Here is a 13,851-nt window from a genome sequence, read left to right on the forward strand (position 1 = left end):
TCAGAAAGTTAAGTATAGAATTACCATATGACCTGGCAATATCACTTCTAAGTATATACCCAAAAGAATTGAAAGCAAGGACTCAAACAAATATTTGCACATCAATATTCATAGCAGCATAATTCACAATTGCCAAAAGGTGGAAGCAACTCAATTCCATCAACTGACAGATGGATTAACAAAATGTGGTTTACACACAATGGAATATTATTCAGCCATAAAAAGAAATGAAGTCCTTATACATGTGACAACATGGGTGAACCCCAAAGACATCATGTTGAGTGAAATAAGGACAAATATTGTATGATCTTACTGACATGAAATAAGTAGAATAAGCAAACTCATAGGGTCAGAATCTAGAATGTAAGTTACCAGGGGACAGGGTGAGGGTATGGAATAGGGACTTAAAAGCCTAAAATGTAGGCTTCTATTTGGGGTGATAGAAAAGTTTTGGCAATGGATAGTGGTAATAATAGCACAGCATTGTCAACATAATTAATAGCACTGAATTATATATTTGAATCTGGTTAGCAGGGTGTTCTGGTTTGCTAATGTTGCCATTATGCAAAATACCAGAAATGGATTGGCTTTTATATAGGGGATTCATTGGATTACAAATTTACAGTTCAAAGACCATAAAAGTGTCCAAACTAAAGCATCAACAAGAGGATACCTTCACTGAAGAATGGCCAATGGCATCTGGAACACCTATCAGCTAGGAAGGCACGTGGCTGGTATCTGCCGGTCCTTTCCTCCTGGGTTGTGTTTCAAAATGGCTTTCTCCAAAATGTCTCCAGGTTTGTCTCTCTTAGCTTCTCCAGAGCAAATTCTTGGCTAGCATCTCTTAGCTTATCATCTCCAAACGTCCTTCTGTCTGCATCTCCAAGCATCTCTAAGCATCAGCATCAGCAGGCATCTGGGTCTGTGTTGGCTATTAACTTCTTTTTTCAATACTCCAGTGAACTAATTAAGATCCAGTCTGAATGGTTGGGGCCACATCTCCATGGAAATAATCTAATAAAAAGTATCACCTACAGTTGGGTGAGTCACATCTCCATGGAAACAACCTAATCCAAATATCCCACAACAGTGGATTAAAACATGGCTTTTGGGGGAACATAGTATATCCAAATTGGCACACAGTTGGGAATTTTAGGTTGTATATATGTTACTAGAATACAGATTTTTTTTTAAATCCATGGAACTGTACAACACAAATAGTGAACCCTAAGTTAAACCATGGACTATGGTTAATAGAACAATTATAAAAGTGTGCTTTTATCAGTTGAACCAAATTTACCACACTAATGCAAAGTATTAATAATAGCATCATTTTATGCATGATTTTTCTGAAAAGCCACAACTTTTCTAATGAAATATAAGTACATGCTACATACCATGAATATAAAATTCTAGAGGACACAAACTAATTTATAGTAACACAAAGCCGATTAGTAGTTGCTTGAGAAGGTGACATGAAAGGGAGGGATTTCAAAAGTGTATGAGGCATGTGATTCAGATTCTCCAGGATCATGGGCCCAGTCTTACTCTGTACCCCGAATTAGAACAATGAACAGAACAGGTCACAACCTAAAATCCAACGATGGTCACCAAGTCCCTTACAACAATTTATATCCCTACAAATTAAATTTTCTAAGTAAAATGGGTCTCAAAACCATGAGATTTATACAATTAAAATTATGTCAATAGAAAAAAAAAAAAAAAAGTGTATGAGGAATTTTGGTGGGGGAGGTAATGGATATGTTCACTATCTTCATTGTGGTGATGGTTTCAAGGGCGTTTATGTCAAAACTTCTCAAACTGTACACTTTAAATAAGTGTGTTTTAGTATATGTCAATTACACCTCATTAAGTTGTTTTTTAAAAAAAGAGGGTCTGTGACATAGCAGGTCTTCCATAATTGATAGCTATTATAAATTTTATTGTTATCCTGAGAATTATTTTAGATAAAAATTTTTTACAGAGCATCTCATCAAAACCAATATTCAATGATTTATTCTTTCACCGTCACCATAGCCTAGCTGTATTTTTCCTTTCTTCCTATGGATGCTCATAAATAAAAAAGAATTAAGGAAAATATGCCAGGTTTTGAGGTTAGAAAACATGAGTTACAGTTTCCACTCTGACATCCAGAGGATATTTGACCCTGATATTTGACCATGAATTTTCTTTAAGGTAAAATGGTAAAATACTACATCACATGATGGCTATAGAATTAAATGAAAAAAAAAAAAAATGGATGTGAACACATTCTGTAAAATATAAAGCAGCATGAATATATCAATCATTAAAACTAGGGAGGAGAAGAGATGAGCATTCACATTTTGTAGACTGGATAACTGTGGGCCAGCAATGTTCTTTACAGGACAATCCTCTCTCACACAGAGACTGTTGGGAATTGGATCATGTCCCCCACAAAAGAAATGCTCAAGTCCTAACCTCCAGTTCTATGGCTATGAACCCACTTGTAAAAAGGACCTTTGAAGATATTATTAATTAAGATGTGGCCAGACTGAATGAGGGTTGGACTTAACCCAATATGGCTGAAGTCCTTACAAGCAAAGGAAATTGGACAGAGAAGTAGAAGCCAGAGGAGAGATCACCAGATGGCAGAGGCAGAGTTGCATCCACAAGCCAAGGAACCCCAAGGATTGTCAGCAAGGCAGCACCAGAATGCTACAGACTCCTGGAGAACACATGACCTGTGGATACTTTGATGTTGGATATCTAGCATCCAAACTGTGAACCAATAAATATCTGTGCTTAAGCCAACCAGTGTGTGGTATTTGTCATGTTGAACTGGCAAACTAAGACAGAGTCCTAAGTAGGAGGGGCCAGGGATGAAGCATTGAACTCAAGAGTGAGAGGGGAGTCTGGAGCAAGTATCAAATTTTCTTTCCTGGACAATATGGGGTATATATGATATGGTCAAAGATATCATATGGCTTCCCTTCATTTTATTGAAAGACTCTTTCCCTTTACCCACAGGAAAGCAGGAGGAATGATTTTCATAATTCGTGCTAAGGAATGACACTCTCAAAGTATCCAGTAAACCATGTTTCTGTTTGAAAACTGATAGTACAACTGGGTTCCAGGTGATTTATAAAATATGAAGGATGGTATCTGTAGTTAAGAGATGCTGTAGGATCTGTAACTTGGTCCTTTAAGACTTAGAGTATGAATGGTTTTGTGTTTTTACTTATGACAAGTATAGAAGAAAAGAACTTTAGTGGCAAGGGTCCAAGCAGGATATAAATGGCATACCCAGAGAGGTTAATGTCAAGGGTTAAACTCTTTGCAGGGGTGTGAGCAGGGTTAAAGAAGCCTACAAAGGATGGTGAAGCATGGGGGGTCAGGAACAATGGCAGGAAGCCATTACCACCTGCTGTAGTTTTCTATTGCTGCTCTAACAAATTACCAAAAACTGGGTGGCTTGAAACAATGGAAGTTTATTCTCTCACTGTTAAGGCCAGGAGTCTGAAATTTACATATCAGTAGGTTTGGTTACTTCTGGAGTTTCTGAGGGAGAATCTGTTCCATGCAGCTCTCCTAGCTTCTGGTGATTACTGGAATCCTTGGCATTCCTTAGCTTGGAGCTGCATCCCTCCATTCTCTGCTTCTGTCAACTCATGGCCTTCTTCCCTGTATGTGTCTCTGTGTCTTTGCATGAACACCAGTAGCTGGATTTGGGACCAACCTAATCCAGTATGGCCTCATCTTTATCTAATTACATCTGCAAATTTCAAAATAAGGTCACACTCTGAAGTTCTAGGTAGATGTGAATTAATTTTTAGGGGGGACACCATTCAACCTAATGTGTCACCCTTCTGTTCTTAAAGGGTCAAATTTGGTGGGGTGTGGTAGTCCTATGTTACCACACCCCAGGAAGAGCTCCTGTGTTGGAAGGGTGCTTGTTGGCAGCATCTGTGTGTGTGGAGACACACAGCCTCCCCATTTTCCCACTCTCTGAACTCCTGCCAAATCCTCCCTTTGAATCCAACCAGAACCCAGAGGACAAGGGGACCTCCTGGGGTACAGAGCAGGGCAAAAAATGAAAGATATGGATCTGGGAGAAGGGGACAACTGGAGAGTCACTATCACAGAAGGCAAGAGGAAACATAGACTCATGGAATGTTAAAGCAGGAAGGGTCTGTTCATCCTCTAATTCCCTAACCCTTATTTTGTTGATAAGGAAAGTGAGGCCCATGGAATTGAAATAACTGAGTGAATACTATACACTTAATAAAGTTCAGAGTTGAGACCAAAAGCAGTTATTTTCATATCCATTCTTTCAGCCTTTCTCTTTCATTATGCTGGTAATCATGAAGTAGGAAACTCGTCTTACAGTAGAGTTGGCTAAAATGGGAAACTGACACTGTCATTTTCCATTACTGTGCCTGTCAGACATCACTAATCAATCACAGATTTCTTTCCCCCCAAGCCCAGATGTACCCTCAGACTCTTTCTCATCCTCAGGCTCCAGGCAGCCACTAATAATTGATCCATCTTGCTCCCCTGTTGCCTAATGATATAACATACTCTAAATCTTCCAACACAAGGCTTCAGATACTATACTATGTCTAATAAGATTTTCCTCCTTGCAGCTCGGCTTGTTCTCTGAAGTGACTTCCTTGTAGAGTTTTTAACTGCTTGCCCTAGTGAACCTGGACTTGATGGTTGGTATTTACAGTTTGGAAGAGGTAGAAGCACCTGAGATTCATTTGCTTGAAGGGTATTAATAAAAAGCTCTAATGCCTGCTGGGCTTTCTCCCTCTCTCTCCCTGCAGGTTGACAGAACAGAGGTGATTCGCACCTGCATAAACCCAGTGTACTCAAAACTGTTTACTGTGGACTTTTACTTTGAAGAGGTGCAGCGCCTGCGGTTTGAAGTCCACGACATTAGCAGCAACCACAATGGGCTGAAGGAGGCCGACTTCCTTGGAGGCATGGAGTGCACACTTGGCCAGGTGGGTCCCCAGACCCATTCTTCCCTCCCTCCCTCTCTTCTTTCCTTCCTTCCTTCCTTCTTTCCTTCCTCCCTCCCTCCCTTCCTTCCTTCCTTCCTTCCTTCCTTCCTTTCTTTTTCCCTCCCTTATTTGGGTCATTTTCCCTCTCTCTCCCCTCATTCAACCCTTGCTTTCTTCTATTGATTTTATTTTTTCTTTAACATGTAGCATTTTATGACTTCCCAGGCAGTCATACCCATTACATTTACATAGGGATGATGCCGCAAATATGTGGAGTTACTTATTTCTTGCAAAATAAACAACTTTCTCATCTGAATTCCCTCACTGGGTCAATTTATCTAACAACTTTTTACTGTTTAACCACTCATTTACTATTTAATAGCTATTTATTGAGCACTTATTATGTGTCTGGTTCCATGCCCTGCTCATGTATTTATTATAGTCTTTTCCTGTTATGTTATAAACTTTCATCTGCTAACACCACTATGAGAACCCACAGGTAGGGAGTTTTCCTCGTTCACATTATTCCAAGCCTCTGAGGCCAAAAGTAGCCCAAGATAGGGGCTAAATAGATATTTGATGAATGAATGAATGATTTTACTTAATCCTCATAACAATAATGCTAAATAAATATCATTATAATATTTGCTTTTATCAGTGAGAAAATCAAGACTTTAGAGAGGCTGGATGACTTGCCTAAGGCCTCACACTAATAAGTGGCAGAGCTAGGACTCAACCAGGTCCACCTGACTCCAAACCCAGTAGTCTCACTTCTAAATCACCTTTCCTTTCCTTTCTCCTTTCCTTCCAACTGTACCTATAACTGTGGTAGGGGCTGAGGGTGGGGAGCTATAAATGAAGAAACAGTCCTTGTGCCCAGGAAGCGGACATTCTAACTGGGGAAGGCATGAAATATGCACATCAACTATAATTCATGGTACTCTTAAGCCACAGTAAGATAAAATATCCTGAGGCTCATAAGGTTTTTGGGCCTTCACGAAAGGGAGAGCTTTTCTGCTGAGTAAAACCGAAGAAGACATTTTGGGACAGGTAGGGTTTGAACCAAACTTTTAAAAAATTATGATCCCGGGATCGAAGAGGAAGAAGAAGGGAAGCCTTCCAAATAAGAGAGCAGCGTGAACAAAATACAGACACCAGTAGTGAATCAGGCCAGGTGCTGTTTTCTGTGAAACTAAAACTCTTAAACTTCAGAGCCCCTCATTTGTATGGGCCCCATCATTTGCATGGGTCTGGGTAGTTTTGTACTGGTTTGTACTCTTTTTTTCTCAAAGAAGGCACCCAATCAGTATAAGCCACAGTCCTCACAAAATCTGGATCCACCCCAGCAGAGGTAAAGGGTTCGGTTTGGGATTAGTGAGAAAGAGTCTGCCTGGCAAAGAGATGGCAGGTATGCATGTTTTTTTGTTTGTTTTTACTTTGCCTCATGTCACTTATCATTAAAAGAAATTTCTCCCAGTGTGCGCCGAGTGGCAAAATAGACAATGTTCTTGGTTACCCTTCTTCAGCAAATGCAGTGACTGACTTCATAGGATTTTTGCTTATTCCTTTAATGAAAATCAAAAGCCCAATGTGGAACTACAGCTGAGGGTGAGACAGAGAAAGAACCTGGAACAGCTTCCATAAATATAACCTCTCTCATGACTTTTGAAAAGAGTTGGTAGCAGATAGTTCCAGGGCCTTTCAAGGTACCCTGCTTAATAAGTAGGTATTGAATGAATGAATGAATTTTGGATTTGGTGTAGAACACTATATTTTGTAAATAAAATAAGAACATGATTAAATTGTGCCTATCATAGACACAAAGGTACCCTCTGATGTTTAAAAGTAATATTTTGTCCTGAAAAATAAATCTCAGTCCATGCAGGAGGAAATGGATAAAAGAGCTTTTTCATCCATAGCTTTGATAATTTTGTCTGTATCAATAATAGTCTAACTTACATCTTTATCTCTCTTAGGCTCATCTTTGCAAGAATCAGTCAGTTTTTGACCCTAACATTGTACAAGGTGCCAGTGATATAGTGGTGAACCAAAAACATTGTCCCTGCCCTCAAGCAGCTCACGGTCTAGTTGGGGATAAAGACATAAGAAAATAATTAAGCAAACAATTATTTAAACCACACCTGTGATAAATGCTGCTAAGAGAAGCACAGAATTATAAGAGAGCAAACAATGGGAGAATCTCACCAGATGGAGAGGGGGCCAAAATGTAGGGAGGTGACATTTAAACGGAAACCTGAATGGTGAGTGAGAGTCCATTAGGTGGGAAGGAGGAGGAAAAGCATTTGGCATTGGTACAGTGTCTTCATTTAGGTTTCCCAATAAGCAACTCTGGACAAGAACTTGAGGGAGCTGAAGGAAGCCATAATGGAGTGGAAAAGTGAGACAGAGAAAGGAAGGCAGCCAATAAAGGGTGTGTTGTCAAGCCAGCTACCCCTGAGGTAACTGAATGCTTAATTCTGCTAGAGAAATTCTGGAGGCCAGTGCAGAGCAAACACCACAGAACTTTCTCACCCTAGGGATGAGGGAACTGTAGTATTTTTACCCTTGGGGGTTACATGTACTCTCATCAGTTATTGATTGATGCCAAGGTGGGAGCATTAACCCCTCAACACTTCTGGCCTGCTTCATAGGCAATAAAGCAGACTCCTAAGACCAGAGAAAACTTGTAAGCAAAAAATGCAGGTGCTGGTGGTTGGAAGTCAGCAATGTGCACTGAAGTCGTGGAGCCTGGGGATATAAACAGGGCACTGACAGCATCTACCACACAGACTTTGTTGGTTGCCTACCCAGTAGCCAATTGCCCTGTCTTTTAGCTGTCAGAACCTGATTATTTTCAGGTGTCTACCTTCCACCATGTGGCCATGTAGAAAATAGCCTTCTCCCTAGCTCAAGGGCAAATCCTGAGTGTTTTCAGCCAATCATATGAATCCCATACCCTCTTGTAAGGGATTGGTTTAGGGGTGATCAAGTGGTCCAGTTCTGACCAAGACATAAGGATTTTTCTTGGAAATATTCCCTATCCTAAAGGAAGAGACACACAGAAAGAAACAGTTCCCTTCTGCTGGTGATGTCTGCAGCCATCTTGCAGCAAAGCTAAGGATGAGAGCAACACTTAGGTGAGGGCAGACCAAGAAAACCATTGAGATGGGGAGGCATGGGCCTCTCATACTGCACTTGGAGCCTACCCTATCTGTGGACTCCTTATGTAAGAATAAATGCCCTTATTGTTAAAGCCACTTGAGGTGGGATTTTCCATTCCTTGAGCTAAAAACATCGTGATTAATAAAGTGCATACAAAGAGCTAAAAGGCGGCCAGGATTACAAGAGTGTGGTAAGCAGAGGGAAACTGGTTGCATTGGCTTAACTTTCTTAATCTATCAAGTTGATAAATATGTAGAAGTGAGCACTGAGAATGAGATTATAAATAGTGCTCTCTAAATATATTTTTGATACTTGTGAAAGAGCTTCCACACTGATAATTGCATTTGACCCTCATTGACAGTGCCAGGAGGACAAGTGTCAGTATCCCTATTTCACAGGTGAGAAAAGTAAGGATCAGAAAGACTCAATGTCTTGACAGAACCCAGGAGGTCTTGACACTTAATCCTGGGCTCTTTCCTCTGTTATGTCCTAAGGAAGGACAACGAGGGGAAACCACCTGTTCTGAGAGTTCCTCTAATATCTTGGATTAGATGAACAAGTGCGCAGTGAGTCAGACTTGTTCAAGGAAGCTTTAAGCCATGTTTCCTGGGCACACTGTTCTATCTCCATGTGACATGCTGACCTCTCTGGGTACACTGTATATTTTGGGGCAACCACGTTCCCATAATATCAGCCATGTGATGGATGGGATTGATCTTTCCTACACTGGAGAAGTGAGCACTGATTGGCTTAAACCGATCAGCATATCCTATTTTTGTGACCACCGTGATTGGCTCAGGAGAGGGTATGGAATACAATCACAGATAAATGAGGGGCAACTGTATGTTGGCTGGGGCCTTCTGGGAAAGTAAGGGTGAAGCTGTGAGGTCTGAAAATGCTATCCCTCAAAGAGAGAACATAGAGATGCTGGGGGAAGAAGAGGAAAAGTAAAAACATAATTTGTGGAAGAAGAATAATGGAAACTGATACCTCAAAAAGAGGGACAAAGAAATGGAAAGAAATCAGGAGCTCAGTGATATTATTTGCACTGCTGGGTAAGGTCTTGTCTGAAGCTAGACCTCCCTGGGATTTTCAGCCAGTAGATTGCCATTATTATTTTAAACCATTGTGGGATGATTTTTTGTCACTTGCAACATGATGAGTCAGTCCTAAATGATCAAGTCATATTCTACAGAGCCCTTTTCCCAGGCCATAGAGACTTTTTCATACTCCAAGATCTTGAACCCATCTCTGTTTCATTCATTTGGCAATTCATTCTGAATTACCTTGAGAAGTTCCTTTCCATTGGTGCATTAAAACCATACTTCTATCTTACTTGGCATTTATTTTATACATAGTTATCTGTACAGCTAGATTGCAAGTTTCTTGAGGCAGGGACCATATTCAGCACTTCTTTATTTATAATGCATGTCTTATATATCACAGGCACTCAAGTCCAACTTATTGATTAATTTTGGAAATATCAGGTCAGTATGATTATTTTTTTTAACATGATAATGTTCATTCATGCATTTAGTCATTCTTTCAACAAGCATTTAGTAAGTTACACAGATGTGCTAGGTGCTAGAGACATGAAGATGAAAAAAAACAGAAGCTCTGCCCCCAAAGGAGCTTATAATCAGCTGGGAGAAAAGTGAATAAATAATCAAAATGCATACCATGAAGTGCTACAATAAAGGTGTGCTCCAAGGGCTAAAGGGGAAACACCTTAGCTCTGCCTAGAAGGGAATCAGGAGGTCTCACAAGAAAGATGACTGGACCTGAATCTCATAGGATGGATAGGAACTCAGCAGAGGAAAAATATAAGGACTCTCTGGGTAAAATGACTGGCACACAGAAAGGCATAGAGAAATCTATGTGACTCAACATGACTGGTAAGGGTTGGGAAAGGGGCAAAAGAGGCTGGACATGAAAGGAAAACAGGCCTGTGTATTAGAAAAATCACTTTGGAATTCCTGTGAAGGGTGGATGGGAAAGGGTGGACATTGGGGCAGGGAAACCAGGTAGGAAACTCATGCCATAACAGGAAAGAGAAGAAGAGGGCAGTGCTGATGGACGTTGCCAAGAGGAGACCCAGAAGACAGTTCTTCCAAGAACAAGCCTTGGAGACAGGTTAGGGAGGAGGAGGAGTTTGGAGGAATCTGGCTTATGTGATAGAGGACGGAATTGGCTGTCTTGGAGGGGAAGCATACTGAGGTGGGGTGGGGAATAGAATGTGGTGCTGGCATGTTGAGCTCAGGATGACTTTGGGGAATCCTAATGAGGTTGCTGATTGGTGGCTGACCACATGGGTCTGAAGTAGATGATACAGATTTGGGAGTTGAATGCCTGTAAGTGGTAGTTGGTAGCAGGGAAGTGGATGATATCCCTCAAAGACACTGCTGAGTGTTTTGTTTTGTTTTTTGTTTTTGTTTTTTTTTTTTTTTGCAAGGAAATCCATTGAACATCCATTTATGAACAAATCATAAAGAATTTTTTACGATTTGAGTGTATAAGGACATTTCTCTCTTTACCCTCTTTCAGATAAAAGTGTGAACTTTATGTTGTCTTAAAACCCAAACCTTTGTTGAGTGTTTTCTGTGTGTAGAATAACATACCAGGCAAATGCATTTGTAATGAGAGCTTTGTGAAGGGCAGGCAGTTCTTCTTTACCCTTCACAGGTTGTAAGTCTTTGTCTTAAAAGGGAGTTTTTCTCTTTGTTCTCAATTGTTCTCTCTAGTATGATCAAGCAAAAGGAAAAGCCATCAACATTCTTCATAACTCCAGCATTATAAGAATTTCCTGCTTAGTGAGACTGGACAGCAGGAGCTGTTGATGGACTCCAGGAATGGCATGGTCAGGGTCCAGGGCACTATTTCAGAACATTCAAGTGCACTTACTGTGGAGTCTGATGGCCTGGGTTCAAATCCCAGCTCAGTGGCTCTCTAGTTGTATATCCAGAGGCAAATTCTGGTAACTATCCAAGCCTCAGTGTTTCTTATGATGTGAAATGGATATTATAATAGTTCCCACCTCAAGGAATATTGTGAGGGCATATAAAGTGTTTAGTAGAGGCTCTGGCACAGCGGGAAGACTCAGGCATGGAAGTTGTTAAGGTGGTGAGAATCTAGGAACTGGCGGAGGGAGTCGACACATGTAGCAGTCAACTACATTGACTTTCAGGAGCATACAACTTTCAGGAGCAAAGGTGGAAGTATAAAGGGTGAAAACATGAGGGAACATTCATGTCCTAGACAAGTAGCAAGACTGAACATGTAATTTTGCCTCAAGTTTGTCAAGTAGTATTAAAATGTGTGTGTGTGTGTGTGTGTGTCTGTAGGTATGTATGTGTTCTAACATTTACTCATCTCAGGCTATTTTTAAGTAAAAATCATTTAAAATCAGTTTTCTGAAGTAATTTGGGGCAGGAATTCTAACTCCTATCTTGCTGCAGTTAAGGCAGATAGAGATAAAGTGAATTCCTAAAAACCATGCAGGAAGCCAGAGCTTCAGGGCCTGTCTTCTCATGAACATCTTCAGGTACTCACTCTGTCCATTTGAGTTTACCACATTCTTACTCTACCATGTGACACAGCAGGGCTTTTGGACTTTAGGTAAGGAAAAGACAAGCCCTTGGCTTGCTAAAACCTGGCATTTGCCATAAAGTAGGGAATAAGCATAGCAAGTGACTTAGCATTGAGCAAAAATGCCAAATGAAGGTTCATGTCCTTGAAGACAACTCCAGGCAGAACTGTATGTTCTAAGCAGATGAATGAAGGGTGCGAGTCATGGGGACTCGGGGCTCGGAAAGCTGTGTGCTCCTTCCGGGTGTGCTTGGAGACCATCCTTGGGTTTCTGTTGACCAAAAGAGACAAGGAGCTAAATAAAGCTCTCTCCTGTTCCGCCCAACAGAGAGCTCATCAAGGAAAGACATGATCCCTCACTATCCAGAACAAGCTGGACTTCAATATGATGCACTCTTTTTCTTTTGCCCCACTTATTAACTCATTCATTCATCCCTACATTCTTCCACTTCTTCATCCATTAAACATAGTGGACACTGAGTCAGAAAGAATAAAAATAGTAAATACAACAGCTGGCTTTTCCAGGCACTTTTGTTTGCCAGGCTTTGGAGTAGGCCCTTGGAATACCTCATTTCATTTAATTAGTACAACATCCTTGGGAGATTAGACACTATTATTCCATTTTACAGATGAGGAAACAGACTGAGTAAAGCTAGGTAACTTATCCACAGTCACAAGGTCACATAGCTAGTAAGTGATGGAGCTGGGATTTGAATGCAGGTCTGCCTAGCCCCCAAGCCCCTCATCGTCTTTTCCACTTATTCTACTGGCTTGTCACTACTGGTGTAAAAGATGATGTCGCTTCTATTAATACAAAGCCAGGTTGGAGTTGACCTTATTAATTTAGTTTGTTTGTTTCATAGTAAAGCTGAGAGAGGCAACCTTTCTCTTACAGAAAAATAGCCTTGGTTTTCTTCCCTCAAGGTTTGCCAAATGAATTTACTTTCAGTATAATAACTTCTTAAAAAGTGACAGTGTGAGTGTCAGCACCTCCCAAACCAGAATCTTACCAACTCAGCACCCAGAAAGTGCCCCACCACCACCCCTGTCCTTCCTTTTACCTCAACCATGTTGAACATGCCCACTGTCTAAATGCAGTGGTTGCCCTGGATTTCATCATTGCTTTTCTTTCAGACATTTTCCCTTCTCCCTGGCTTGGAGGACAGTTACAACTGTGTGCAGTCTTCCTCTCTTCCTTGTCATCTGGCTGTTCTTTAGTGTATTTCCTCTTCCAAAGTTCAGAGGAAACACTTTCTGTCATCATAACTGTGGCGAGGATATCTGCAACCCCCGGAAAGAGTCCTAGACTGGCTGGGGGGCCTTTGACCCTTCTTCATGGGAGAGGCTCAAACACCATCTTTCCCCAGAGCTATGGTCTTCACACTTGAGCATGCATCAGAATCACCTGGAGGCTTATTAAAACAGATTGCTGGACCCCACCCCTAGAATTTCTGATTCAGTAGATTTGGGGAGGGGCCTAATAATCTGCATTTCTAACAAGTTCCCAGGTGATATTCCTGCTGCTGGTCAGAGGATCACACTTTGAGAACCACTGCCCCAAAGTCTTGGTTGTGAATGCTAATGAGTCTTAACAGGTTCTTCAAAACTTGAGCAAGAGCACTCTTTCTTCCCAGCTTTTCTTTGTGGACAGACATTGCACTCACAGGAGTCAGAGAGCCCTGTGGGGCTGGGAGGTGGACCATCCCAGATTCCAGGTCAGCAGAGAGCTTACTGGTTGCTCAGTACTCCCAGTTAGAGGCAGAGAGCCTGAGTGGGGTCTAGGGGAGTACAGAAACTGGCACTTGTAGGGCAGAAACTGGTTAGCAGATTTGGCAGGAGGTGGCTGAGGTTGGTTTATATTTGAGAACAGGGATGTCCACAAAGCATGTATAGGAAATGCTTCTTGCACACCCCTTCTCAAAGAATCACCCAGCCACACAGGCCTGCCCCCTTCCACCTTCTCAATGAGGCTGCTTCCACTACCCCTGCTAGATTGGCAGCAGGACATGACCCCACCTTCCTGGCCACAGCTGTTTGGACCAGGGCTGACTGAAGAACTTTACCTTGTCTGGAAATTTAGAACTGGGAATTGACCCAATGACTATAGGTATTTACT

The 13,851-nt window shown here is 41.3% G+C and overlaps 1 protein-coding gene across 1 annotated transcript in view; it reads left to right on the plus strand.

Moving 5' to 3' along the window:
• The window catches only part of CPNE4 (copine 4), a 553,047-nt gene that overhangs the window by 383,003 nt on the left and 156,193 nt on the right, over positions 1 to 13,851 (plus strand). The window contains exon 3 of the mRNA XM_037844853.1: positions 4,809 to 4,988. Coding sequence (XP_037700781.1) covers positions 4,809 to 4,988 — 180 coding nt within the window. The remainder of the gene's footprint in view (positions 1 to 4,808; positions 4,989 to 13,851) is intronic.

Source organism: Choloepus didactylus, chromosome 1 (assembly GCF_015220235.1).
Source record: "Choloepus didactylus isolate mChoDid1 chromosome 1, mChoDid1.pri, whole genome shotgun sequence".
Lineage (NCBI taxonomy): Eukaryota > Metazoa > Chordata > Mammalia > Pilosa > Megalonychidae > Choloepus > Choloepus didactylus.